This window comes from Bacillus rossius, chromosome 5 (genome assembly GCF_032445375.1).
Source record: "Bacillus rossius redtenbacheri isolate Brsri chromosome 5, Brsri_v3, whole genome shotgun sequence".
NCBI lineage: Eukaryota > Metazoa > Arthropoda > Insecta > Phasmatodea > Bacillidae > Bacillus > Bacillus rossius.
Window position 1 is genome coordinate 71,710,210 of NC_086333.1, and position 25,297 is coordinate 71,735,506.

A 25,297-nucleotide genomic window follows, 5' to 3' on the forward strand; every position below is an offset into this window, starting at 1 on the left:
GCACAGGCTTCACAGTACAGCATTTCCCCAGTTCCCCATGATCTCAAGAACTGGGAGGAAATATTCGTTTGGTTAGAGTTACGCGGCACAGGCTTCACAGTACAGCATTTCCCCAGTTCCCCATGATCTCAAGAACTGGGAGGAAATATTCGTTTGGGTCGAGTTACACGGCACAGGCTTCACAGCAAAGCATTTCCCCAGTTCCCCATGATCTCAAGAACTGGGAGGCATAGGCCTCGTGGTGTCAGGACCCGGGGAGGGACCAGCTCGGCGGGGTCGCCCACCTGGCGGCGGGGCCCGCCAGCGAGATGGTCACGGAGTCCCCGCGGTCGCCGTCTGCCGCCTCGACGCGCCCCACCACGTCCCCAGGGGCCACGCCCGCCTCGGCGAAGAACTCGTACTGCGGGTAGCGGAAGCGCGGGTCCCAGTCGTTCACGTTCAGCACCGAGATGTTCACCAGCGCCGAGTCGTTCTGCAATCCGACGGCGATCACTGCCGACGCTTCCCCGACGGCAAGGACGGACGCGTGTCCACCAGACTCTAGCATGACATTTTACCCTTAAATAACTATAATTTGGTGTTTTCTACGGTCTTCACTTTTCGTTGACCTTCCAGAATGTGTGCATCCTGTGATACATTTTGAGCCACACAGGGGTCTTGTGCACAATCCTCACGTCATCAGTCACTGCCGTGGGTTTTCCCTCTGGAGATGCGGGATACTTCACAGACAGAAGGATAGGAAATTTGTAGCATAAACAATATTGGTAACTCTTGTATAAATGTTTATCAGGGTATCCACACAAATCTGTATTTCTCTGACTTTCCCGTGGCACAAATTAAAAAAACATTCCCTGCAATCTGAAAGAAATAAAAGCAATCCAGCCTCCACTACCTCTATAGCTGTACTAGTTCAAACACAACCAGGTCTTAAAGTCAATTCCCTGACTTTCCCTGACCAATTCCAACTTCCCTTGTTCCCCCCTGACTTTTCAGAATTTGGACACCCGGTTCAATCAAGTATACAAGCTCGCAGGAAAGCGCTCAGGTGCGCGAGTGTGTGAGAATGTGCGCAAGTACATGAGTGCAGGAGTGTGCATTTAAGTGCACAGGTATGCTAGTGCACAAGCATGCAAATTTTGATAGTAATGCAAACTTGCAATCGATCACTACCGCTACCATCTGTGCTTCCGGCAAGTAATTCGGTAGCTAATAAAGTTCACAATGGAGGCCACAAGTGTAACAGTGATATAAAGTAAATAAGCACTCAAAATTGTTTTAGAAATACGTTTGGGTGCAAACGTTTGCCCTCCTCTTTACCGATGGACCAGTATAATGATGAAAAAAAGGGAGAAAATAATTTATTTGATAAAATTAGACCCCTACGAAGGGATTTAATAATTTCGGAATAACTAAATAAGCACATTTTTCCGGAGGGGGGGGGGGGTGGTAAGAAATCACTGTTTTTATTCATTTATTATTTTAAAGAAGTTTTTGGCTAGAGGGTGTAGTTTGTCAGTACATAAACTTTTTTGACTCTTTACTTTGTTCGCTCTGAGTGTTACCGATTTTTTCCTTTACGGTCTGATGTCATCGCCTCCACTTACCCTACTGGCTAAAAAGAAGTTTCACTTCAAAATGTGTTTGATTCAAGCTTGAATCAAGCTTGCCATGACACAGCATAAAACTTGAAGCAAGCCGTTATGTACCTAACCTAGTGGTGCTTATAGTTGGCACGCTAGATAATGCTACAAGAACGAACATAAACTTTTGTAAACTGAAAAGTTCATTATGAGAATAAATGTATTTATTAAGTGTAAAATTTAATTTGTTTGTTAAAGTGGATTTTTTACGTAGTAACCATAATTTGTACTTAATTAAACTGCAAATAATTTAAAATAAAAGTTTATGAATCGTGAAAAGGGCCCAAGTTTATTGCCTGATACAAACAGTGCAACGCAAACTGAATATTAAAAAACTCAAAAGAAATTTTAAATGGGATGGCTCAAACAATCTATTATGTATGTGCCCCTAGCAGAAATCCCCTAATTTCATCGCAATGAAATTATTATCCTTACGAAAATCAGCTACATAAATGACAAAAATCAACAATTGCCGCCTTAGTGATGTGTGATTGGCTGTTCGTCACTGCACCAGCCAATCACAGGCGCAACAACCTTCGGAGGGAGCCAAAATCGTACATTGCGGACCAATCGAAAAGTTTCATCAGTGTTTTATGTAAGCTTCGTGCATCAAAACTTATTTATAAATTCCAGTAAGCTGGCAGTTACTTGGTATCATTTCGGGGTTACTTAATGTAGTTGAATCCAATGCATGGTACAACCACAGCAATGGCAAAACATACACAGAATGGCCAAATTACCGAGTCCAAGGTTTCCCCCGTTTCTGTATACAGGTTTTACCTAGGCCCACCAGTCTAGATTAAATCTAGAGTTACAAGGGAAGGGGGATTATGCCTCGCCATCTTGCAATTTAAAATATTTTCAAACCGCTTCCACTGTAGCTTCTGTGCTAAATATTTTGGCTTGACATGGCATACGACTTTGCTTTGGCTACTTACTGAAGTCAATAGCAGAATTAGTGTATTGGAAAGAGCAGAGGATAGCCACGTCTGCATGGTTACACGGTAACCAAGTGAAGCTGTATCCTCACCCCCCCTCCCACACCTACAATGATCTGCGCCATGTTGGTGAAGGTGATTGTGTTTAACGACAGAGATTCTATTCCATACTAATTTACCATCATCAAACGTGGTCAAGCACCGTTTCTGACACGTTTTGAGCAGGACAAGTTGGTGATGGCAAGGTAAAAAAAATATTATAATAATGGGGTGTGGCTGTGTCATGGACACGGCCGTGTGTTGTACGTGAATACGTGTACATAACAGGAAATATTTTTTTTATAAATAATATAAGATACACTGTTTTTTTTTATTATAACAACAAATATATTCACTGTAACTAATTTACACTAATGTTTTACTACATGCAATCGATAGATTTTGACGAGAATTGACGATGGAAAACCCAAACGAACGTCGTAGCTTCTTTGAGTCAAAAGTTATACTGAATGGAAATCTCGAAACGCAGCAAAATGACCTCAAAATGGCGGCGCTTCCCCCTCCACCGTGCGCGATGCGTCACAGTCCTCACTCAGCGTAACGAATTCTTTGATCCTTTAGCTATCCAGTGGTGGGATGGAGATGACAGATATGTAGCTGCAACACCAAACTGTATCCCCCGATTTTATCATTCGTTTTTTGAATTGCCTCCCATTATGGAAGCAATTTTAAAGACGTATTCACGTCAAAAAAAAAAAGTGAATTCAACTACGTCACAGCATGTCGTCCGGGTTGTTACCACAACGCCGAAATACCATAACGCCGAATGTCAAAATTGACCACAACGCCGACAGCTAGAAAACTGCTGTGTACCACAATGCCGAAATAAAAACTGAATGAATTTGTGTGCGTTTCTTAAATTAATGTACCTTAACGCCGAAATACCACAATCAAACCTAACCTTATTCTAACCTAACCTAACCTAGCGTTATATATCCTAACCTAACTTAACCTAGACTATCCTAGCCTAGCCTAACATAACCTAGTCGAACCTAACCTAACCTTTGTGGCAGTCCTGTAATGTCATTTTTCGGCGCCAGAGTATTTCGGCGTTGTGGTAATTCGGCGTTGTGGTACACAGCAGTTTTCTAGCTGTCGGCGTTGTGGTGCGTCCCCTCATTTCGTCCTCGTGACGACTGCGGACTCCACGGGGAAGAGAGAGAGAGAGAGAGAGCAGGGTCCTCACCGCGCGGCCGTCAGAGACGTGGACGAGGAAGGCGTAGCGGTCCTCCGCCTCGAAGTCCAGGGGCCGTCGCAGCAGGACGTCTCCGGAGGCCGACACGGCGAAGCGACTCTCGCCGTTAGGGTCGTCCAGCCAGAACCGCAGCCTCTGCAGGACAACACTTGATGTTTGTTTTTGGATGTGACAACGTCTAATAAATCGATTAACGCCGGCTGCACGCACGAAAAAGTGTCCCGTAACGCAAATTGTCCCGTTACGCTCATTGTACGCTTGCGCCGCATCTATCTCTCTTCCACTCGATTGGAACAACCATCGATTTGACTTTTTCGAGGCACATTAAACTTGAAACACTGCCATTCGTTTCCTACTTTTCCTATCATCTTCCTATCCTTAACAGAATAACACAGATTGGAAGAAGTTAAATAGCAAACATGTATAAAAGTTATAGTTAAAATAATCTCTTCGTTAAAGTAATAAACATATTTGATTTAATGAGTGCAAATAAAAGTAAATTTATCAATTAAATTGTAGATTTCATTTCACTCCTTCTTTGTATCCATACAAAATAGTGATAATTCAATAAAAATGATTCAATTTTATCCATAAAAGTATGCAATCATTTCATCAATGTTTTGTTATGACGTTGTCACGTTAAACTATCGTCCGTAAACCGACTTTACAGACAACCAATTTTTTGGGGCCAGGAATTCTTGTGAAGGAGGGGATACATTGTAACAATTATAATCTTTAACGTGTAAACGTCTTAGCTCTCGGTGTACGGCATTCGGCAGCAGTAGTTTCGTTAAAATTTAAAGGAAGTAGATGAAGGTAAATGCGACACAAAGATGGCGGAAATCACATAAACCCGCAAACAGTCAAGTCACTTTCGTAAACGTTAGGGGACACGCCAAATCGTACTGCTGTGCCAAATGAAACTCTATGATAGTGAAACTTTGGGCATCTAAAATAGTCGCAGTAAAAGGGAATCTCAAGTTTTAAAATACTACCTAAGAAAACATGCACTACAGTGATTGCAATATATATGTGGGAGGAAGGCTTTCTGAACTTCCTTATACCTTTTACAATTCTAGGTTTATAATTTTTCACATCTAAAAAAAACGTACTTGAAAACACCCGTTTGATACTTTTTCATGTGTACAAAAAATACATGTTTAAGACGAAACCACGAAATGAAATTTTTATAAAAAAATGCGAGCGAGTCTTTTAGTGTTACCTCGGTAACGAGCAAATTCATGTGTTCTCATGTTGCAAATAGCCACATATATAATACGAAAATCGGAAACAAACTTTTGCGTAGAATTCTTTAAGTTAATGCTGAGCGTGAATATATATATATATATGCACACACACACGAAAATTGTGTTTTCAACTACATTTCTGTTTGCGAAGCACACGGAGTTTCCGCACCCACAATTAAAATTCGCTGCCGGAGCAGCTAAGTTGAATATTGAATCATTTGATTTACTGACAGAAATTTTAAACTATATAATGAAACTGTTCCGATAAAAGTGAAAAAGACTTCAAAAAATAATGAAACCTGGCCTGGGGCCTGATTTTCGACTAGGAATTTGAATAAAGTACTGTCCATCTTGTTCAAATTCATTAAACAGTTAACATTATAAAGTTTCCCTTTGTCTTTGTGAACTTTGGTTCACGCCATCCGCCACAGATGGCAGCACTGTGGTTTCTACACATTTCCTTTCCTTGACTTCAAACGCATTCACGGAATTACGCCCACCAAATACCGTACACCGAGAGCTAAAATGTTACACAGTAACAATCTTAAATGCTCTTTGCAACCACACATTATAAAAAAAAAGTGTGCGTGGAGTCAACGTGCGACAGAAGTGAAACTTAGAGCCGTTTACGAGATACCAATGAACAAACATATATAAAATGGCTCCTTTTTAATATTATTAGATTAGGCTGAGGTCATGGATTGAGCAAGAAATATGAGTGTGCAAGTATGCAAACTTGCAAATTTGCCAGTACGCTGCAGCATTTCTACCTCTTCCCTGCCGTCTCCTCCTCTACTTGTTCCCCACCACGTACCTAACAATTCTCCTCTCCCGGTTCCCCCACCACATACCTAACTAATCCCCTCCTCTCCTGGTACCCACACCACACACCTACCAATTCCCCTCCTCTCCCGGTAACCCCCCCCCCACATACCTTACTATACCCCTACTCTCCCTGGTAAACCCCGCCCCCCACGTACCTGACTATACCCTCCTCACCCAGTTCCCCCCCACGTATCTAACTATTCTCCTCCTCCCCCAGTTACCCCATTATGTACCTAACTATTCCCCTCCTCTCCTTGCTACCCCCCACATACCTATACTATTCCCCTCCTGTCCTGGTTTCCCCCCACGTACCTATAGATACTATTCTCCTACTCTCCTGGTTCCCCCCACATACAAATACTATTCCCCTCCTTTCCTGATTCCCCCACCACGTGCCTAATTATTCCACTCCTCTACCAGTCTCCCCCCCCCCCCACGTACCTAACTATTCCCCTGCTCACCCAGTTCCCCCACCACGCACCTCATGCGATCGGGCTTGTCGTAATGCTGTAAACCCTGCAGCCCGCTCAGCAGAGAGGGCAAGTGCGGGGCGACCGACCTTGTCGCGGGGCCGGTTGGTGACGACGGTGAGCAGCGCGCCGCCCACGGGGGAGTTCTCCAGCGCTCCGGCGCTCCAGGTCCTCTGGAGGAACTGCAGCTGGCTGGAGGGCGCGCCCAGCCGCCCCACCGTGAGCGTGGCCAGGGCGTAGCGGTCCTGGTTGTCCACCTGGGTCGCCTGGGGGACGACAACCACGTGCTCTACCAACTTCATTCCTCGGCAATCTTTTTGTAAAAGTACTTCCCCCTCCCCTTTTATATTTAGAGCAATTTTAGTCTGGCACCAATTGAAATCGCCAAATGGTCAGGATTGTGCAAAGGAGAGGGTGTAGTTTAACCATTATATCGTTATTTTGATGATTGTTCTTTTATAATTGAAATTCCAAAAGAATATTTACTGCCACACTTAAATCTCAGGGAATACCTAGTAGACTTTTAGAACCCCAACGTTTAAACATTGAAATTTTAGTAATGCTCTTGTTTGAGAAAAGAAAAATAAACTTTCATATTTCGGTTTCATTACTTTTTACTCTGTTCCTAAGTGAATTATTACATTTCGTTCAAAAAAATTATAAATACATTTATAAATAATGTTACGAACGTGAGCAAGGCCGCGACACGTGCAGGTGCACAGCTGGCTGACATCATGTGGCCGCGCAACATGAGACATTCCGCGCGCACCTGGGTCGCCGCTTCCCCTCCCTCCCGCCCTCAGCTCCCCGCGCGGCGCTGTTAGTTTGACATCCGAAACCTGACAGCTGCGGAGTTACACGAGCCACCGACACGTGTTTCGAGAGATTTCTGCCGTCGGGTCGGCGCGAAATGACGCGACTAGCCCCAGCCGTGCTCGTGATTTCTGGAAAGCGCCTGGGCTGATATAAAAGCCGGGGGACGCCGGCCTCAGGGGGAGAGTCGGTGGAGTAGAGAGTCAGAGTTCAGGCGGGAGCCTTCCCGCGGCGGAGATTCCGGGACGATAGTGCCGCGGGTGCGGCAGAGTGGCGAAGTCCTTGGACGAAGGTTCCAGGACAGGAGTTCAGTGGAGTCGGGGGTTTTCCCGCGGCGGAGTTTCCGGGCGATAGAGCGGCGAAGTCCCTGGACGAAGGTTCCAGGGCGAAGAGTTCAGTTCCGGGCTATAGTGTCGCGGGCGCGGCGGAGTTCCGAGCGAAGTTCCGAGCGAGGCGTCGAGTGGGATCTCGGCGAAGGGGAAGTGCGACGGCGGCAGCGGAGTGTGGCGACGGAGTCCCGCGGCGGAGACCCACGAGAGGTGCTGCGGCGAGAGTTGCGCCAGAGGTGCGGCCCAGCGAGGTGTGCGGAGTGTAAAAACGAGTGACTGGGGAAGCAACATTTTTTTTAAGTGCAATTGATTATTTGCCATTTTAGAAGATTAATTGTAAGTGACAAAGTAGTGGCCATCAATAAAACTGTGTAGTGTAATAAAATCTTTATTTGGGCTATCCTTTACGAACCCGGTAAATCGTAACAATATTATTAAATACATAAAACAAACGTGTCAAAAAATGTATGTAAGACGTGCTTACAGAAACACGCGTGCAAACGGGAATTAAACACAGACTACTCATAAACACAATTCCTGCCGCTTCTGTGTATGAAGCATGTCGGGCTGTAATGGGGTAGAAAATGCATTGTTGTAGCCCACCTAGGATTATAATAACCCTTCTAAAATAATCTGTCTGCAAAGTTACGATATTAAATTGTTATAATTTTCTTATTTTGTCTTCGCCTGTGTAATTAATCCTGGAAGGAAGGGTCACCCCCCCCCCCCCTTCTTGATACGTCCCTGACACGAGAGGAACGACAAGGAAAATGAAGGTCCGATTCCAGACGAGAGGGGTGAGACCAAGATGGGAGAGGTCGTTTGTTTACAAATGTACCAGCTGTACCTGATTTGGAAGTTAAATTGGAGAAAAAATATGTCAACTCATAAAATTACATTTGTATTATGAAGAATCGATATTTTTTAATTTCAATGAATATCAAAAAATTAACCAGTAATATTTCGATCTAATTTTCTTCCGAACAGCTCAGGCTACAGTCGTTAAAAAAACAAGCTAGAACAGCTAACACAAATATAAAAAAAATTCCGCCATTTTGACGCGTAAAAAACGGGATAGAAAAAAATGGGGTGTGGCTGTCTCATGGACACGGCCGTGTGTTGTACGTGAATACGTGTACGTAACAGGTAATATTTTCTATACAAAATATAAAATAGGCTATTTTTTTTTATTTTAACACAGCATATACTCACTGTAACTACTTTACAGTAATGTTTTATATAGTCAATCGATAGATTTTGACGAGAGCTGACGATTGAAATTCAAACGAACGTCGTAGCTTCTCCGAGTCCGACGTTATAGTAAATGGAAATCTCGAAACGCAGAAAAATGGCCTCAAAATGGCGGCACTTGTTCCCCTCCCATTTCCTCACTAAGCATAACATATTCTTTGATCCTTTAGCATTCCAGTGGTTTTATTAAATTTTGGATGGAGATGGTAAATATGTAGCTGCAACACCAAACTGTATCCCCTGATTTTGTTATCATTCTTTTTTTTAAATTGCTTTACACCATGGAAGCAATTTCAAAGACGTATTCACGTAAACAGGGGGTTGCCGTTTGACGGGCAGACGGGAAGACGGGAAGACGGGCAGACGGGAAGACGGGCAGACGGGAAGACGGGCAGATGGGAAGACGGGCAGACGGGAAGACGGGAAGACGGGCAGACGGGCAGACGGGAAGACAGGCAGACGGGAAGACGGGCAGACGGGAAGACGGGCAGACGGGAAGACGGGCAGACGGGAAAACGGGCAGACGGGCAGACGGGAAGACGGGAAGACAGGCAGACGGGAAGACGGGCAGACGGGAAGACAGGCAGACGGGAAGACGGGCAGACGGGAAGACGGGCAGACGGGCAGACGGGCAGACGGGCAGACAGGCAGACGGGAAGACGGGAAGACGGGCAGACGGGAAGACGGGCAGACGGTCAGACGGGCAGACGGGAAGACGGGCGGACGGGAAGACGGGAAGACGGGAAGACGGGCAGACGGGAAGACGGGCAGACGGGAAGACGGGCAGACGGGAAGACGGGCAGACGGGAAGACGGGAAGACGGGCAGACGGGAAGACGGGCAGACGGACAGACGGGAAGACGGGAAGACGGGCAGACGAGAAGATGGGAAGACGGGCAGACGGGCAGACGGGCAGACGGGCGGACGGGCAGACGGGAAGATGGGCGGACGTGCAGACGGGCGGACGGGCAGACGGGAAGACGGGAAGACGGGCAGACGGGAAGACGGGCAGACGGGAAGACGGGCAGACGGGAAGACGGGCAGACGGGAAGACGGGCAGACGGGAAGACGAGAAGACGGGCAGACGGGCAGACGGGAAGACGGGCAGACGGGCAGACGGGAAGACGGGCAGACGGGAAGACGGGCAGACAGGAAGACGGGCAGACGGGCAGACGGGAAGACGGGCAGACGGACAGACGGGAAGACGGGCAGACGGGCAGACGGGCAGACGGGGCACGCACCCTGACGACGAGCGTGGCCGGCTGCAGCAGCTCCTCGTCGGGCACGCTCCTGCGGACCAGCACGCGGCCGCTCAGCCGGTCCATGTCGAAGAAGCGGTAGTCGCCGCCTCCTGCAGCACCCGCACACCAGCCATCACACCGCCTTCTCGCCGCCTTCTCACCGGGACACCTTCACTCAAAACAATGGTTTCGACGTGGATTTCCGATAGGAACATGGGTGTCCTCAATCTCGGGTTGGGTGTCGCTTCGACTCCGCTCAGAACTCGTAAACTACGGAAGCTACAGGGTTGATGTACACATATCTTGGTAGAGCAGGCTTTGCTCGTGGTCGCCACGTATGGCTCACCTGGGTTGACATCTGCACTGATTACGTAATGTGCGTCGGACTGATGTCAGTTAGAGCTGAGACTCCGAGAGTAATAGACCGATTTGCATGATCTACCTATACTTTAATTTGCTCGTAAGTAAGCAACGAGTAGTGCCAGCTGAGTGGAATAACTATAAAGTTACTAACTTTGGTTTTGGAGTCATTAATAGCAAAATGCCTTAGTGAAAACATGTTATGTTGGAGAAAAGAAAAAAAAATCTCAAGAGCAGAAGCAATTTAAAAATGCAGAGAAGTGTCGTAGGTATCGAATGAGGCAAAAAGTACTTGAAAGAAATGAGCCAGTGGGGCAAAACGACCCCCTGAACGAGGCGCGGAATTCGCGCTCGAGTGTGCCTCAGCCGTCCGCCTCACGAGAAGCGACGGGGAATGAACATTGTTCGGTAATGGACGCGGATGTGCTCTCTGATGATTCTGATGTTGACGTGGAGTCAGTTGAGCCAGTGGTTGTGAACGATGGGCCGAGTTTGTCGCGGGTTGGTGTCACAATTTTTGTTTCTCAAATTTTCTAGCGGCAAGTAAGACATTCATCGAATTCACGTAAAAAGATTTTTTTTTTTAATTATTTAATTTATTTCATACATAAGTTTTCCGTTCAGCGCAATGGAAATTCATGAAACCTACCCCTGGCGGCTGTAGTCCAAAATACACACTACTCAGAATTTTTTAAAGTGAAACTTCTTTGCTGTGTCAGTTGCCACCCCAGAATTGCCCAACCCAGTATTTAGCTACCCAATTTTGAAGTACTAATATCAATAATTACAAACAATTGTAAAATAACATTTTACAAGCATGGCACATTCATGTTTAATTATTAATCAAACCTTATTTAGCGCAGAAAATTAAATTTTTATTGGAACTTGTATATTATTATGTTAAATAGAACAATGTTAAATAGTGAAAACAGTCTTCAAAAGCTTTAAAAAACTAACAATTGAATGCTAGTTTTTTTTTATTTCTCGGGGATGACCCCGGACCTACTTACACGTGGGGCATTCCATACCTCCCAGCCCCCGGAACGCCTTGCCACCCCTGTTAAAAGACTGAAATTACGCCTATACTGGTTTAGGCCCGGGCTGAATTCCGACCCCAAGGTATTTCCCAGATTTGTATAACTAGTCTTAGTGATGTAAAGTGTTTGCGAATATCTTTCTCGTGATGAAATGTGAAAATGAGATGAACGTGTGAGTTTCAAAGCAAACAGTAACTGTTAGCCACGAGGATTCAGTAGGTTACTGTGCAGCCTCACCTGCGCTCTAATTCTACATTAAATCTACTCCAGCAGATCTTTATGAGTTCACTCAAGGTGCCGGAACGTGCTAAGTTGTAGCACTGTTTATTCAGGTAAACTGGATTACAAGCTTAACTTAAAATAAACTTACAAATTGAAAACGTCGCACACATCCATGTCTTACCCGGGGTTCAAAACCCAGAAATCTTTAGTTCACCAAGTTGGCGATTTAACCACTGAGTTATGGAGTTGGGCGAAGTTAGTTATAGTCTGTGCCATGTAACTTGTCTCATATGAAGTTACCAATGGTCTACGTATCTTTCGGCCACTGTAGCTCTGTCAAAGGTGTGCGTGAACGAACCCATAAAGTGTACGTAATCAATTGTAACACGTTCTTTAATAGAATTTTGCAATGGGTAATTTTGATTTAATACAATTTAATAGACATACGCCAATGCTTGTGTTCAAGAAATTGTATTAAATCAAGTGACAGTTGGTAAACGGGCACCGCTGGTACTATTTTTGAGAACGGTAAAATATTGGACACCCTTACATGGCACAGTTCGTGGATCGAACACACTTTTGAGCGGGTGGATGGTGAGTTAGAAAGCTAAAGACGCAACTTTTGGTTTCAACAGTTTTTTTATGACATTACAATGTTTAAAAGTTTGATTTTGAACTTTTACCTTTTTTTTTTTTTTTTAAAAAAAAGGTCTTTATCAAAGTGTCTATTTAAGGTATTATTACAGTTGTATGTTAATTCAATACTAAACGGCAGTAAACAATTTGTAGCAGCCAGCCAACGTCAAGAGCGCATGCAGAATCTCATTTGGTGAAGGAGGGAGGGGTGGGAGTGTTTGCTCTGAAATTCTTTTTTTTTGACGTGACAACGTCTAATAAATCGATGAACGCCGGCTGCACGCACGAAAAAGTGTCCCATTACGCACATTGTCCCGTTATGCTGTGTCCCGTTACGCTCGTTGTACGCTTGCGCCGCATCTATCTCTCTTCCACTCGATTGAAACAACCATCGATTTGACTTTTTCGAGGCACATTACGTCCTATCCTTAACAGAATAACACAGATTGGAAGAACTTAAATAGCAAACATGTATAAAAGTTATAGTTAAAATAATCTCTTCGTTAAAGTAATAAACATATTTGAATTAACGAGTGCAAATAAAAGTTAATTTAACAATTAAATTGTAGATTTCATTTCACACCTTTTTTGCATCCTTACAAAATAGTGATAATTCAATAAAAATGATTCAATTTTATTCATAAAAGTATGCAATCATTTCCATCAACGTTTCGTTATGACGTTGTCACGTTAAACTATCGTCCGTAAACCGACTATACAGACAACCAATTTTTTTGTTGTTGTTGTGGGAATGATAGGTTTACAGGCTCCAAAGAAGTCAGAGCTAGACACAACTAGACGGCACGGGATTGTGAGGGTGTGGGACCGAGACCGCGGACACAGGGGGAAGCGGGGCGCTCACCCGAGTTGAACGTGTAGTAGATGTCGGCGTTGATGCCCACGTCCTGGTCGTAGGCGGCGATGTCCCTGGGCGAGACCCTCAGCTGCGAGCCCTGCGCGACACACGAGACACCGTCACCGGCTGACCTCACTCGGAGCCCCGGGGAGACACCACATGACTGGAGGGTTTTGTTTGGTACGGAACTAAAGCTGGGTTTACGATTGATTTCATTAAGAATTATAACTTAACATCGAGCACACGATTAAGTCAAAACTACATTTCCCAGTTTATGATTGACATAGAAGTCGTTAATTCTAACCAATCACAGCACAAAACACATGGTCGGCCATTGTTCGAAACGGAGAAGCAGGTTTGAAATAGGTTATTGACAAATGGGATATCTATTTTTTCGAAATGGATGATGATTACAAATGACAAATATACGAATTCTAACCCAAAATACTGCCTCGCTCGGTTCAATAATAAGACATAAACTTCCGGTTGAAAGGTTCCGGTTTGTTGTGATTGGCCGCTTCCCTTAAGTCTTAACGAAAAATATAAAATATAACCATTTCTGTTAAGTTTTAAGTCATCATATGGTTCGCACACGACCCGTCAAAATTCACACACGACAGTCATAAACCATTCCACTAGTTTACATAGAGTCATATGGTAAGTATCCGACTAAATCTTAAGTCTTAATTCTTAATTTTCAATCGTAAATCCACCTTAACTCCAGGACAGTAGCGGATCCAGAAAGGGGGGGGGGGGGCTCAAGCCCCCTCCAAAAGCATCTGGGTCCACTATTGTTTTAGTGAGTGTTTGCCTTGATAAAGCCTAGCCTCAGCTGGGTCAAACCCCTCCCAAACCAAAATCCTGGATCCGCCACTGCTCCAGGATAAAAGGGAAGTCCGAAATTTTTGGGGGAAAAAAATACAGCACTTCAAAAAGACATTTGAAAACCTTTATGACGTCACTTAAAAAACACCATAGTTTTAACTAATTTTTTAAAAAAAAAGTACTCAGTTTGAAAATAATATATATATATATATATATATATATATATATATATATAATCATCTGAAAAAAAATGAAGAAAAGAGTGATGTGTAACATGTAGCCTTTTGTAACGAGCAGTTTTATGTGTTCTCATGTTGGAAATACACTTAAAATACCAAAATAGGGCAAAAAAATGTTTTTAAATGTAGAATTATTTAAAATAATGCCGAGCGTGATAAATTAACAAAAATTGTTTTTTTTTTTTTTTTTTTTTTTTTAACTACATTCCTGGACTCTAAACACACTAAAAACTAAACCCCAGCTTTGCACCTGATTTTCGGCAAGGAATTTTTATTAAAACAATGTTCATCTTGTTAAAATAAAAGTTTCCTTTTGTCTCTATGAATTTGGGTTCGCGCCATCCTTCACAGAGATGGCAGCACCGTTGTTACACATTCCCGTTCCAAGGTACTTCCGTTCCATAAATTACTCCCACCGAATGCCGTCCATCTAGGGCTAAGATGTTACACATATAAAATAAACATTCTTTATTGGTCGGGTGCGGACTGGAGTAGATGATATTTTTGCCATCCCTTCCTTTTTTTTTTTGGGTTTGGAGCGGGAGACGTTTTATCCCCCAATAGGAACGCTACAGCTATGGGACGCAGCGGTCGCGACATACCGACCTCTCGCTAAGCGATGCCCTTCTCGAGAACATTCGCTCACCAACTCTCCTATCTGCCAAGTGGCGGTTCCTGCAGTTTTAGTCCTTCAACTGGTGCATCCGGAAAATATTTTTATGGACATATGCCATCGCTGGTTTTCACCGTAAGCCTATGCCATAGAGAAACCACAAATGAAATCTCAATGAAACACGTTGATAGCACAGAGCATTCCATGGAATTAGCCAGAAAAAAAATATATATATATCACTTCACAGACGAACAGTGGGCTGACAAAGACGAGACAGTAGTAACAAGAACAGAAAATACAGACAAACAACAACACTGGACAATACAGCGTCAGACAAAATAACTCAACAATGATACGAAACAAGACAACGACGACGACACAGACAGGCAGATGTATTTATTTGTCTTCGGAAGCTTACTGTGTTCTCTGTGCCGCCATGAGATTTTTTGTCCAGAAAAATCTGTTTTTGTATCATCGTTGGGTCGCTGCGTAGTCTAAGGTTGTTGTTTGTCTGTATTTTCTGTTCTTGTTACTACTGTCTAGTCGTTGTCAGCCAACTGTTCGTCTGGGCTGTAAACCTTTTTTCCGGCTAATACCTCCCGCGAAATTCTCTGCGCTCTGTGTCACAATTGACTATAGGCCGATTTATGCTTGCTTCCTGTGTGTTCATCTTTCTTGTCCATTCTTTTTTTCTCTATGGAATACAGTGAAAACCAGCAATGACTTATGTCTATAAACATTTTTTAAGTCAAACTTCTCCATTGCTCGAGTAATCCAAAGAACTTACAGAGAAAAGGGTTTGTTGGCTACAATCCAATTATTGTTTAAAATCACGATATATATATTTTTACTTTACTGTAGCAAAATACTGGCCTAAACTAAATGTCATGTGTAGCAAAACTGATTTTGTACACCTGCTAAAATATACAGTTGAGTTGACAAAAAAATATTTGTTTGAATTAAGTATATGTGTTTGTTTTGCCATACACAAACAAACATATTTTCCGTGCAAACATACCTTTTTGTCGGTGTGGTGGTACCTTTCTTATGGATTTGACCTTATTACCAAAAAAACCCCCAGCGAGACTGGAATTTTACACCCAGGAGTCGGGTTCCCAAGTAGTTCGGAGTCCGCTGGAATGTCGTGTTTTCCTGTCGCCACGAGCCTCTGTTAAGGCCCTGTCACACTGCCATATGTTTGTCTCCGACTACATTTGTTAATAGGGTTGGAAGGGCAGTATTGGACGAAACATATCTTCCAATTGTCTCCACGAAATAAATTTGGACAAATAACCTCAAATATTATATATTTTTTTTATTTTTGGTTTGAGATATGAACTTTTCAGTTTTTACTCTTTACTCTCACTTTGAAATTAAATAATGCATCTCACTGCTGGATGAAAAATTTGAACTTGTTATGCCATTTGAGCATTAAAATTGTTTTTGAACATGACGTCGCCCCAAGTGCTCCTCCCAGTCGTTTAGACCGTTGTTGCACATTGCCCAGATGTGCACGTGAGTGGAAAAGCTTGATAAAAGGGGGAATTGAACGAAATGAAAGAGCTGTGGGAACGCGCGGGCAAGACGCACCAGGAAGAGAGGGGAGTGATTGGGGGAGAGATAATCCAGCGAGCCGGATTATATCGTGTAGCGCCAGTTTCGCGCGGATCGCCAAAGACGACAGATCGCAAGTCGCACAGCTGCTGCGGGAGCAGCATGGTGAGTGTTGCTGTGGGCTGCGGAGACGCGTGCTCAGGGACGCTCGCGGACGGATGCCTCGGCCGACGCGGGACGCAACTACGGCCAGAGAACTTCTCAGGTTCGTCACCTCGTTCACCGACGAGGACCTGCGGTGCTCTCCGGGACAGTGACACCCAGCAGGACAGTGACAGTAGCGGATCCAGAGGGGGGGCTAAGGGGCTTAAGCCCCCTCCAAAAGCATCTGGGTCCACTATTGTTTTAGTGTTTGCCTTGATAAAGCCTAGCCTCAGCTGGGTCAAGCCCCTCCCAAACCAAAATCCTGGATCCGCCACTGGACAGTGGCACCCAGCGGGACAGTGACACTCAGCGGGACAGTGACACCCAGCAGGACAGTGACACACCTGCGCTAGGCTTGATCCCCCAGGCCACGAGGCTCGAACCCCCTCTACCCCCCATCTGAGCAGCCGGGACTCCAACCACCACAAACGGGATCAGCCCCAGCGACGTGAAAAATGTACTACAAATTTAACTCACAAAATTATTCGGTACATATTAAAACCTAGTCTTATTATAAAATAATTTCGCATATGACATTCATACCAACATTATTTTGGTTGTTTCACTTTTTTTATGACATCTTTAACAGCCTGCGTGTTCTTCGCCAATTTAAAGACTCGTTGTGACAGAAACGGTTGTCATTCCAGTTTCCGCTAGACACGATTTTGATTGGCCGATGGCATCCAACATCCAAACATGTTTTAGAACCCGTTCTAACACGCGAAAAAATTCGATGGACACTCAAGACATCCAACGTCAAACGAACAGAAGTTGCGCTAGTGACGTTATAACTAGGCACAACTGTACATATTTAGCGAATACATTTCGTGTCAAGGTATTTCACAAAACACTGTAGCTTTTTCTCCTGTGGTTATTGGCTGAGGTCGGCGAGAGGTGTCGTCCCGCTCTTGACGGGGCCGATGAGAATGTGGTCACCGTACTGCTGCACCCTCACAATTTGCCCATGACTAGGGATAGGAAAAATTCGCGGGTTTAATTCGCGACAGGCTAAAATACAAATAGTTACACCTCAGTGCTGCCTCTTCTATTGGCTCACAACTCACCTGGATGACTCCGGGCCAATTAGAAACGCCCGACCAAAGCTTTATCGAATCACAGGCTGCTACGTTGGGACGTCTCACAAGACGGCAGCCAATGGGTGGGTGGCATTTGACCGAGTGTACGTAGAACTATGGAGTTCATCCTGCAGGTCATTGAACCCGCGAATTTTTCCTATCCCTACCCATGACTCTTAGAAAAATCTACAGTGTTTTGTGAAATACCTTGACATGAAACGAAATCGCGAAATACAGGTGTTCCTAGTTATAACCCCCCAGAAGGTGGAAGGTGTTGGAAGCGAGAGTGTCTGACAGTGTTGGCAGGGCCTTTGCACACAGCCTACCAGAACCAGCCGTCATGCATGTGTGTGCGGGAGGGGTAGAGGGGGAGGGGGGGGGGTAGGGGAGGGGCACACACACGCACGCACGCACGCACGCACTCACCGCGACGGGTCGGTCGGGAAGCGTGGCCGTGTAGCGGTCGTCGAAGAACCTGGGGTTCTGGTCGTCTGCGTCGATCACGTTCACGTACAGCGTGGTGTCGGAGAAGCGCGGCGGGCTGCCCTGGTCCTGCGGACAACCCGTCAGCTTCCGTTCCGTGTCAAACATATATATATATATATATATTTTGCAATTAGAAATTACTAGAGACCTGCAAAATCCGCGGATCCATTCGGTGATAGGCTAGAATTCAAACACACATACACCTCTTATGATAATTTTGCCATTGGCTCACTGTTCATCTGGACGAATCTCAACAAGTTATAAACCCTCAACCAAAGAAGGATCGAATCACAGGCAAACCCAGCTGAGGCGACTTACAAGTCGGCAGCCAATGAACTTGCGTTATTTGCCCGAGTGTACAGGGGTATGTGCAGTCCATCCCGAAGGCCATCGAAACCGCGAATTTTGCAGGTCTCTAGAAATTACTGATTATAATTAACTCACTTATTCTACTACAGTAGAACCCCTCATATCCGACCTTCCCACAACCGACTCCTCCGGATATCCGACCTAGTCTCCGTGGTTGGCGAGCCTGTTCAGACTTGAAAAAGTGACGCATCTACAATATGTCTTCGTGTCGCAAACTGTTCAGTTCAGCCGTGATTGTTGGTGCAGAATGTGCTCCTACTATAATCTTGTACTGTTCTGTGTTTTTTTAAACGTAACGTAATGTATTGTGGGTAGAAAAAGTGGAGGGACACTTCTGCAAAATCAAGATTTGGCAAAACTGAAACAAAAATACATTACTGAATTCTTTAAATAAGGTATGTTTACATTGTATTTATCGTCTCATTTATAATTTAACAAAAGTAAATGTTTGAAATGTATACAGCAACATTTTTACAAATAAAGTTGTATTACTGTACACACTGTATAGCTGGGAAAGGCGTTTTTTTTTTTGCTCCTACGGATATCCGACCTTTTGGCCGTTCCGACCATGGCCAGGTCCCGTCATGGTCAGATATGTGAGGTTCTACTGTAGATACATATTTATGTTACAGAATATTCTTCCGACCTTACGGCCGGCGTTCCCGCGTTCCCCTCCCACATAAGCGCCATATCAGGGTAGGGTGGGAGAAACTACCAGTTCGTTTTATATACATTACAGAGCTTATTTAAAAAATAACTGTTAGGGATCACTCCTTCTTGTTTGATCGGGAGGGTATTAGAGCTTCGGCAATGACCAGCGGCTGGGACCACCAACCCAGCATAGTCTCCGCCTCAGTACTCGTACCTCGCTCAGATGACCAGACAGTTGGCTGTGTCCTGAGCTCTAAGACTTTATCAGCACTGCTGGCGCCTTCCCCGATCTCCCACATCACATTGTTACAGTAAAGCCAGTTCAGTGTCTCGAATAAAAAAAGAACACATGGTGGGATGATAACTAACGAAAAAAAAAAAAAAATGTTGTAAAACTCCGCGACCTCAGATGCCCGGATGCCCACCGCATGGGGAGCCCTAAGAAAAGAAACGGGCTCCCCATTTGGAAGCCACCCTGGAAGGTTTTTTTGTTTCCACCCACCGTCTCTTTGGTAGCCTGAATTGTATTCCTATCAGACAAATGCCACTATCTGCCTGAGACAATCCGCCTTGGAGTAGCCGGGGCGCGAACCCGTGTCCTACAAGTCACAAGTCAGACGCTCTATCTCAGAGCCAGAGGGTAGAGCGGTGACCTGCAGTCTTATCAAAACTGAAAAGATCTTATTCCAAGAGTGCACTGTAGTCGTAATACTCGCCAGTGATAAAGACATGAAAAAATACTAAATCCTGGCTGTGGGCCTGATTTTCAACAATTAATTTTGTTAAAATTAATTTATAAAAATTAAACAGTTATATCTGTAAAATTTCCCTTGCCATCCGCCACATATGTCAAATTTCCGTTCAGTTAACGAAATTACACCTCTTAAATGCTGTATACCGAGAGCTAAGATGTTACAAATAAAAAAATTGGCTGCATTGTCCATATAATTAAAAACATTTATTTCTATTAATAATGTAAATTGTGTTTATGAACTTTTAAAAGTATATTTATGTAAGTGAGGTTATGTTCCCGTATGTACAACAATGCCAGGTTGATTGTAAGCTTCCATTTTCGTTGGTTACGGTCATATAGATAGGTCTAGCAGCTTCCTGTCTTTTGCCTTGGCGTATCTCATCGGCTTAGTGAAGCTCGCGGCGGCCTGCGAACTAACAGCGCTAGTAGTAATTTAACCATCATTAACAATGTGTTAAATGGAAGTTTCGTATAAAATATGATATCCCTAATTCCGTCTCAATTATTGAAATTTCTTTCCATGTTACTATTTTTTCCCATTCTTTTGGGTGCTTGGTAAATGCCTAATCTGTACCAATGCCTTAAAATTTTGCCGCATTTGTATGTTAAGTTGAATTGGTGAGAGAGAATGCCTCGCTCTTGTATTGCGCCTGACTGTAATGAAGGTTACGGTTAAAAACCGTCTTTTTTTCTCTCGTTTTTATACCTACCTAACCAGATTGGAGTTCAAATCTCCCTGAGGGGAGGGTCCGAGTTGGCTCAAACTGAGTGAGTAGAAGCAAGTAGGTTTTCCTTTCAAAGTACTAAAATATCTCGCCCTAAAGGGTCCTGGGAAGCGAGAAAAAGCTTTTTAAATATTTTAAAGTACCTTTATAAAACTTTTTTTTTCAGTTGTCTTTCAGTCAGGGGCTTAGTGTAGTGGTCAAACCCTTGACTCGACAATTTGCGAACTTGGATTCGATTTCCATTGAGTACAAGTTTCTTTATTCAAAACCGCAGTTTGTCGGCCGAATTCATACTCACGCTGTATATAAATGCGTAGTCTTCAGAAATGTCTACTGACGTTTGACAAAGACGGACAGAGGATTAAAAAAAAAATTAATTCATGTCATTATTTCTTATTCTTCTTCGAGATTCATATTATTTCATAATAGAGAGCAGATTATCACAAAAACCTCAGTTTTAAATCTACTTTACCTGTTAGAAAAATATTTAAATATTATACATTAAAGTAATTTATAAAAATAATCAAAAACCTTTTTTTTTTTAAATATTTCGTCATCGTTACTTAAAAAGTTGTAGTTATTTCACAAGGCCAAACTATTTTCACGTGTCGATGGTGAAAAATCGCGGGGGAAAAAGCATATTTCAAACAAAAACAAAATTGATTTCGCTCGAGAATTTTTTGTGAGTTTCTTTTATAATTTCTTTAGTGGCATTCGTAATAAAAATAAGAATTTTTGAACTTACGTCTAACTCGTATATAGCTTCCCCAATAACATTTGTAACTGACAACTAGTTCTTGAATAAAACTCATTTAATATCAATGTTTCGATGTATGTCCCTTTGGCGCAGAGGAAAGCGCGTTGGACTTCTAATCCAAAGGTCGTGGGTTCGAGCCCCACAAGGGACGAGGTATATATTAGTATTTTAATATTATTAAATTACCTATAAGTGCTGAAAGTTAAATTAGACATAAACTATGATCAAATTATTCATAATCATAACACGTAAACGAATTTAGTTATTAAATGTTAAAACTTTATCAAAACCTATGCTAGTCCTACTGCCATGTCATACGTTATTTATAAGGAGAAATTTTTGAAAATCAATATATAATTTAAGTTTTTCCATATATATAGTATGTTATGAAACATAAAGAAATGTAATACAAAAACGATTATGACATAATAAACTGCTAAATAATTTAATAAAACATTTAAATTTATTCCAGGAAATAAAAACACGATGCATATAAAACGGTGATATTTTTAAATATAGGCAAGCATGGACCAAGAGCAGGGTGGGATAAAGAATCTTCAAATTAAACCACGTGATAGCGTAAATTGCTATAATAATTAATGTTTTAAAAATAATTGTGCACGTTTTATATCTGACAGTGAGAAACGGTTTAGCTAAAAATACAAATAAATATATGTAAAATAAACAGATTCTTTCATATTTGACTTATGATATATTTGTGTAATAAATTACTGTTAAAAATTTAAAAACTTGTGTTGGTATCATGATAACCCTAGTAAACGTACAATCTGAACCGATTACCTCTACTTAAAATATTTTTATGAAACGTGATATTTCAAATATAAGTCGAAAAATGATGGTAGAACATCCTTATAGTTTGTTTGTTTTATCTTTAGAAGCCCAGTTAAAAGAAAAGTGATATTCTCTCAACGTTTTCTTGGCGAAAACAAGGCGTGAATAAGAACTGACCTATGTGCTAATCTTGTTACAAGCTGTAATACTTCTGTAAAAATCCACAAGCAGAGCTAGCTGTCAGGCGATTACTAACGCTACCTAGAAGCTAAAACTGCAGCACTCTTGCTTTAAAAAATGAAGAAGAAAACATTTTAAACAAAACACTCGTGTGCAAAGAAGACGCCAGGCAAAGCGATAAACGTTCGAGCGTGGTGTCAGATTACACATAAAAAAGCAGTTATCGCTAACAATGGCCAAAGTGCAATAACCAAGCAATCCTTCAGATGAAACCTTTTCCAAACTTGTCGGAAGCCTAGTTCACTTATTGGATGTATTTTGAATCTTATACTTTGCAATAATCAAGGGGTACGCCTACAAGTACTAATTTTGTACTCATTTTATTTGTACAGAAACAAGAAAGCGAAGCTAGACACCGGCATGTGCATCGAAATTCCCACGCAGCAAAAACCAATACCCGCGCTAAACGTATATCAAGACGTGCTGTTTTCGAGTTTGAATTTCTAAGTTGGTACGTATGACGAAGGGGACGTGACACTGCAATATGATTCCTATGATTAGATTCTTTTTGAAGAAAAAAATAAATAGTAGGTGATTATTTTAATAGAGTCTAAACTCTAGTATATATAAAAAAAAGTGAGATAGTCTTTCAGTACTCGTCAATGATGTATAAACATCTAACCACGGTAAAGAGCATATTCTTGTGTTCTCACGTGTCAAATAAACTTATAATATGAAACTTTGACATGAAATTTAACGTAGAACACTTTAAAATAATGCTGTGAGTGTTAAATATACGAAAATTCTGTTTTCAACTACATACCTTGCCACGTAGTTTCCGCTCCCGCCACTAGAACTCGTTGCCGGAGCAGCTACATTGATTATCAAATCATTCGTTTAGCAGATCGAAATTTTAAACTATATAATGAAACTTCTCCCATAAACAGAGAAAAAGACTTGAAAAAAAATTCTAAACCCAGGATTTTAACCTGATTTTAGACAAGTAATTTTACTAAAATGTTGACTATCTTGTTAAAATTCATTAAATAGTTAATACTATAAAGTTTCCCTTTGGATTTGTGAACTTTGGTTCGCGCCATCCGCCACAGATGGCAGCACCGTGGTTACATATTTCCGTTCCATGAGACTTCCGTTCCATTCGTGAAATTACTTCTACAAAATGCCGTATACCGAGCTACTTATATGTTTACACATAAAAAATACTTTTCTTACAGTTTGAGTACAGTAGAAAAAGTCTTACTAAGAGGGAAGCATAATAAAATAAATATAGTTTAAAAAACTAAAGAAACATGCTTTTAAAGATTATCAAACTAAAAAGTAAAAAATAATTTTAAAATTAAATTTATGACAATAGTATATAAGCAATACTAGTATAAATGAGAAAAAAGCTTGAGGCGCTTTGTGCCATATTTTTTGAATATTAAGCGCCCCATGCTTTTTTCTCATTTATACTAGTATTGCTTATATACTATTGTCATAAATTTAATTTTAAAATTATTTTTTACTTTTTAGTTTGATAATCTTTAAAAGCATGTTTCTTTAGTTTTTTAAACTATATTTATTTTTAACTTTTTAGTTTGATATTCTTTAAAAGCATGTTTTTTAGTTTTTTAAACTATATTTATTTTTAACTTTTTAGTTTGATATTCTTTAAAAGCATGTTTTTTTAGTTTTTTTAAACTATATTTATGTATAATTATCATAGGGAAATGAGTTACCGACACTACCTATTACCATCTGAGATAACTATTTGGAGTTGCAACGTCACAAAGAAATGGTAAAGTCTCTACGAATCATTTTCAGTTAGATGTATGGATATAATATTAGAATTTACCGGGGAAAAAAAAAAAAAATTTTTTTTCGGCGTGGCCGGGAGTAGAATCCACGATCTTTAGATCCGAAAGCTGACGTCACACAAGTCGCGCGCCTTAGACCGCTCGGCTAACGAACGTAATGAAATGGGTGGGACATTTTACTGTGATGAGTCACTCACTCTTAGTCGAAAGAGTTACAGACGGACAGACAGAGTTACAGACGGACAGACAAACATACAGGTGAAGCTAATATAAAGCATGTAAAAAATAGGCGTGTTGCCACCACGCGCAATAGGTTTTAAACTTCACACACAGAGGGATAGGCAATTTGAAATGTACGTATATTTGAAACTCGTGTAGACGAGTGTGCAAGTACTCGAGCGTGCAGGGATGCGAGTGTGTATAAAAGTGAGCAAGTATCCGAGCATGCAGTATGCAGGCGTGCAAGTACACAAGTATGTAAGTTAGCGAGTGAAAAATAATGCAAACATGTTTATTAAGAGCTACTGCTGCAAGCTGTGTTTACGGCAAGTAATGTGATGTCTAATAAAGTACGCAATGGTATTTCTGAATCCTAACAAACATGACAACGCAAACCTGCTCTCTACTTCATTCGCTCTACGCGTTACCCCTTTTATTTTCCGTTAAGTATTTTCCTTCCGCTCCCGGTTGTACAGATGTTGTATTTCACTTGAGTAATTCATGCACTAGGCTATTCTTTAACTATACACAGTAGTTTAGATTGAGGATTTGAGCTGGTGTTGTATTTTTCTTGGAAGTTCAACTCTTTGGTTCTTGCACCAAGAGCCCGTGCTTTGAGGAGGTCCGATCCAAGGAGAAATACATCATTCACAAGAAGCAGTTTCGACCTCCTTGGTCAGTCCTCCATTGACGGAGCTTTGAGAGAACACGACAAAGAAAGAAGAATAAGCAGTGGATGGCCACGTCTGCATGATTACGTAGTAATTGTGTGAAGCTGTTTTTTTTTCTTCGTCTAATTGTTGCGCGATATCGGTTGGACGCCAAAACATTGGCGGAAGTGTAATGTTTTGCATTGTTAAAACAGTTTTAAATGACTTTTTTTAACTGCATAAATTCTAATCCATACTTACTAAGCA

General features: G+C 42.2%; 1 protein-coding gene and 1 non-coding gene across 2 annotated transcripts in view; one reads left to right on the forward strand and one right to left on the reverse strand.

The window, feature by feature from the left end:
• LOC134532001 (protocadherin Fat 4) overlaps positions 1-25,297 on the reverse strand; it is a 153,318-nt gene that overhangs the window by 19,571 nt on the left and 108,450 nt on the right. The window contains exons 9-14 of the mRNA XM_063368123.1: positions 18,057-18,182; positions 13,126-13,216; positions 10,009-10,118; positions 6,465-6,641; positions 3,825-3,968; positions 285-472 (exon numbers count right to left, since the gene is read on the reverse strand). Coding sequence (XP_063224193.1) covers positions 285-472; positions 3,825-3,968; positions 6,465-6,641; positions 10,009-10,118; positions 13,126-13,216; positions 18,057-18,182 — 836 coding nt within the window. The remainder of the gene's footprint in view (positions 1-284; positions 473-3,824; positions 3,969-6,464; positions 6,642-10,008; positions 10,119-13,125; positions 13,217-18,056; positions 18,183-25,297) is intronic.
• Trnar-ucu (transfer RNA arginine (anticodon UCU)) lies at positions 21,451-21,523 on the forward strand. The gene has a single exon. It is a non-coding gene; the product is annotated as a tRNA-Arg (tRNA).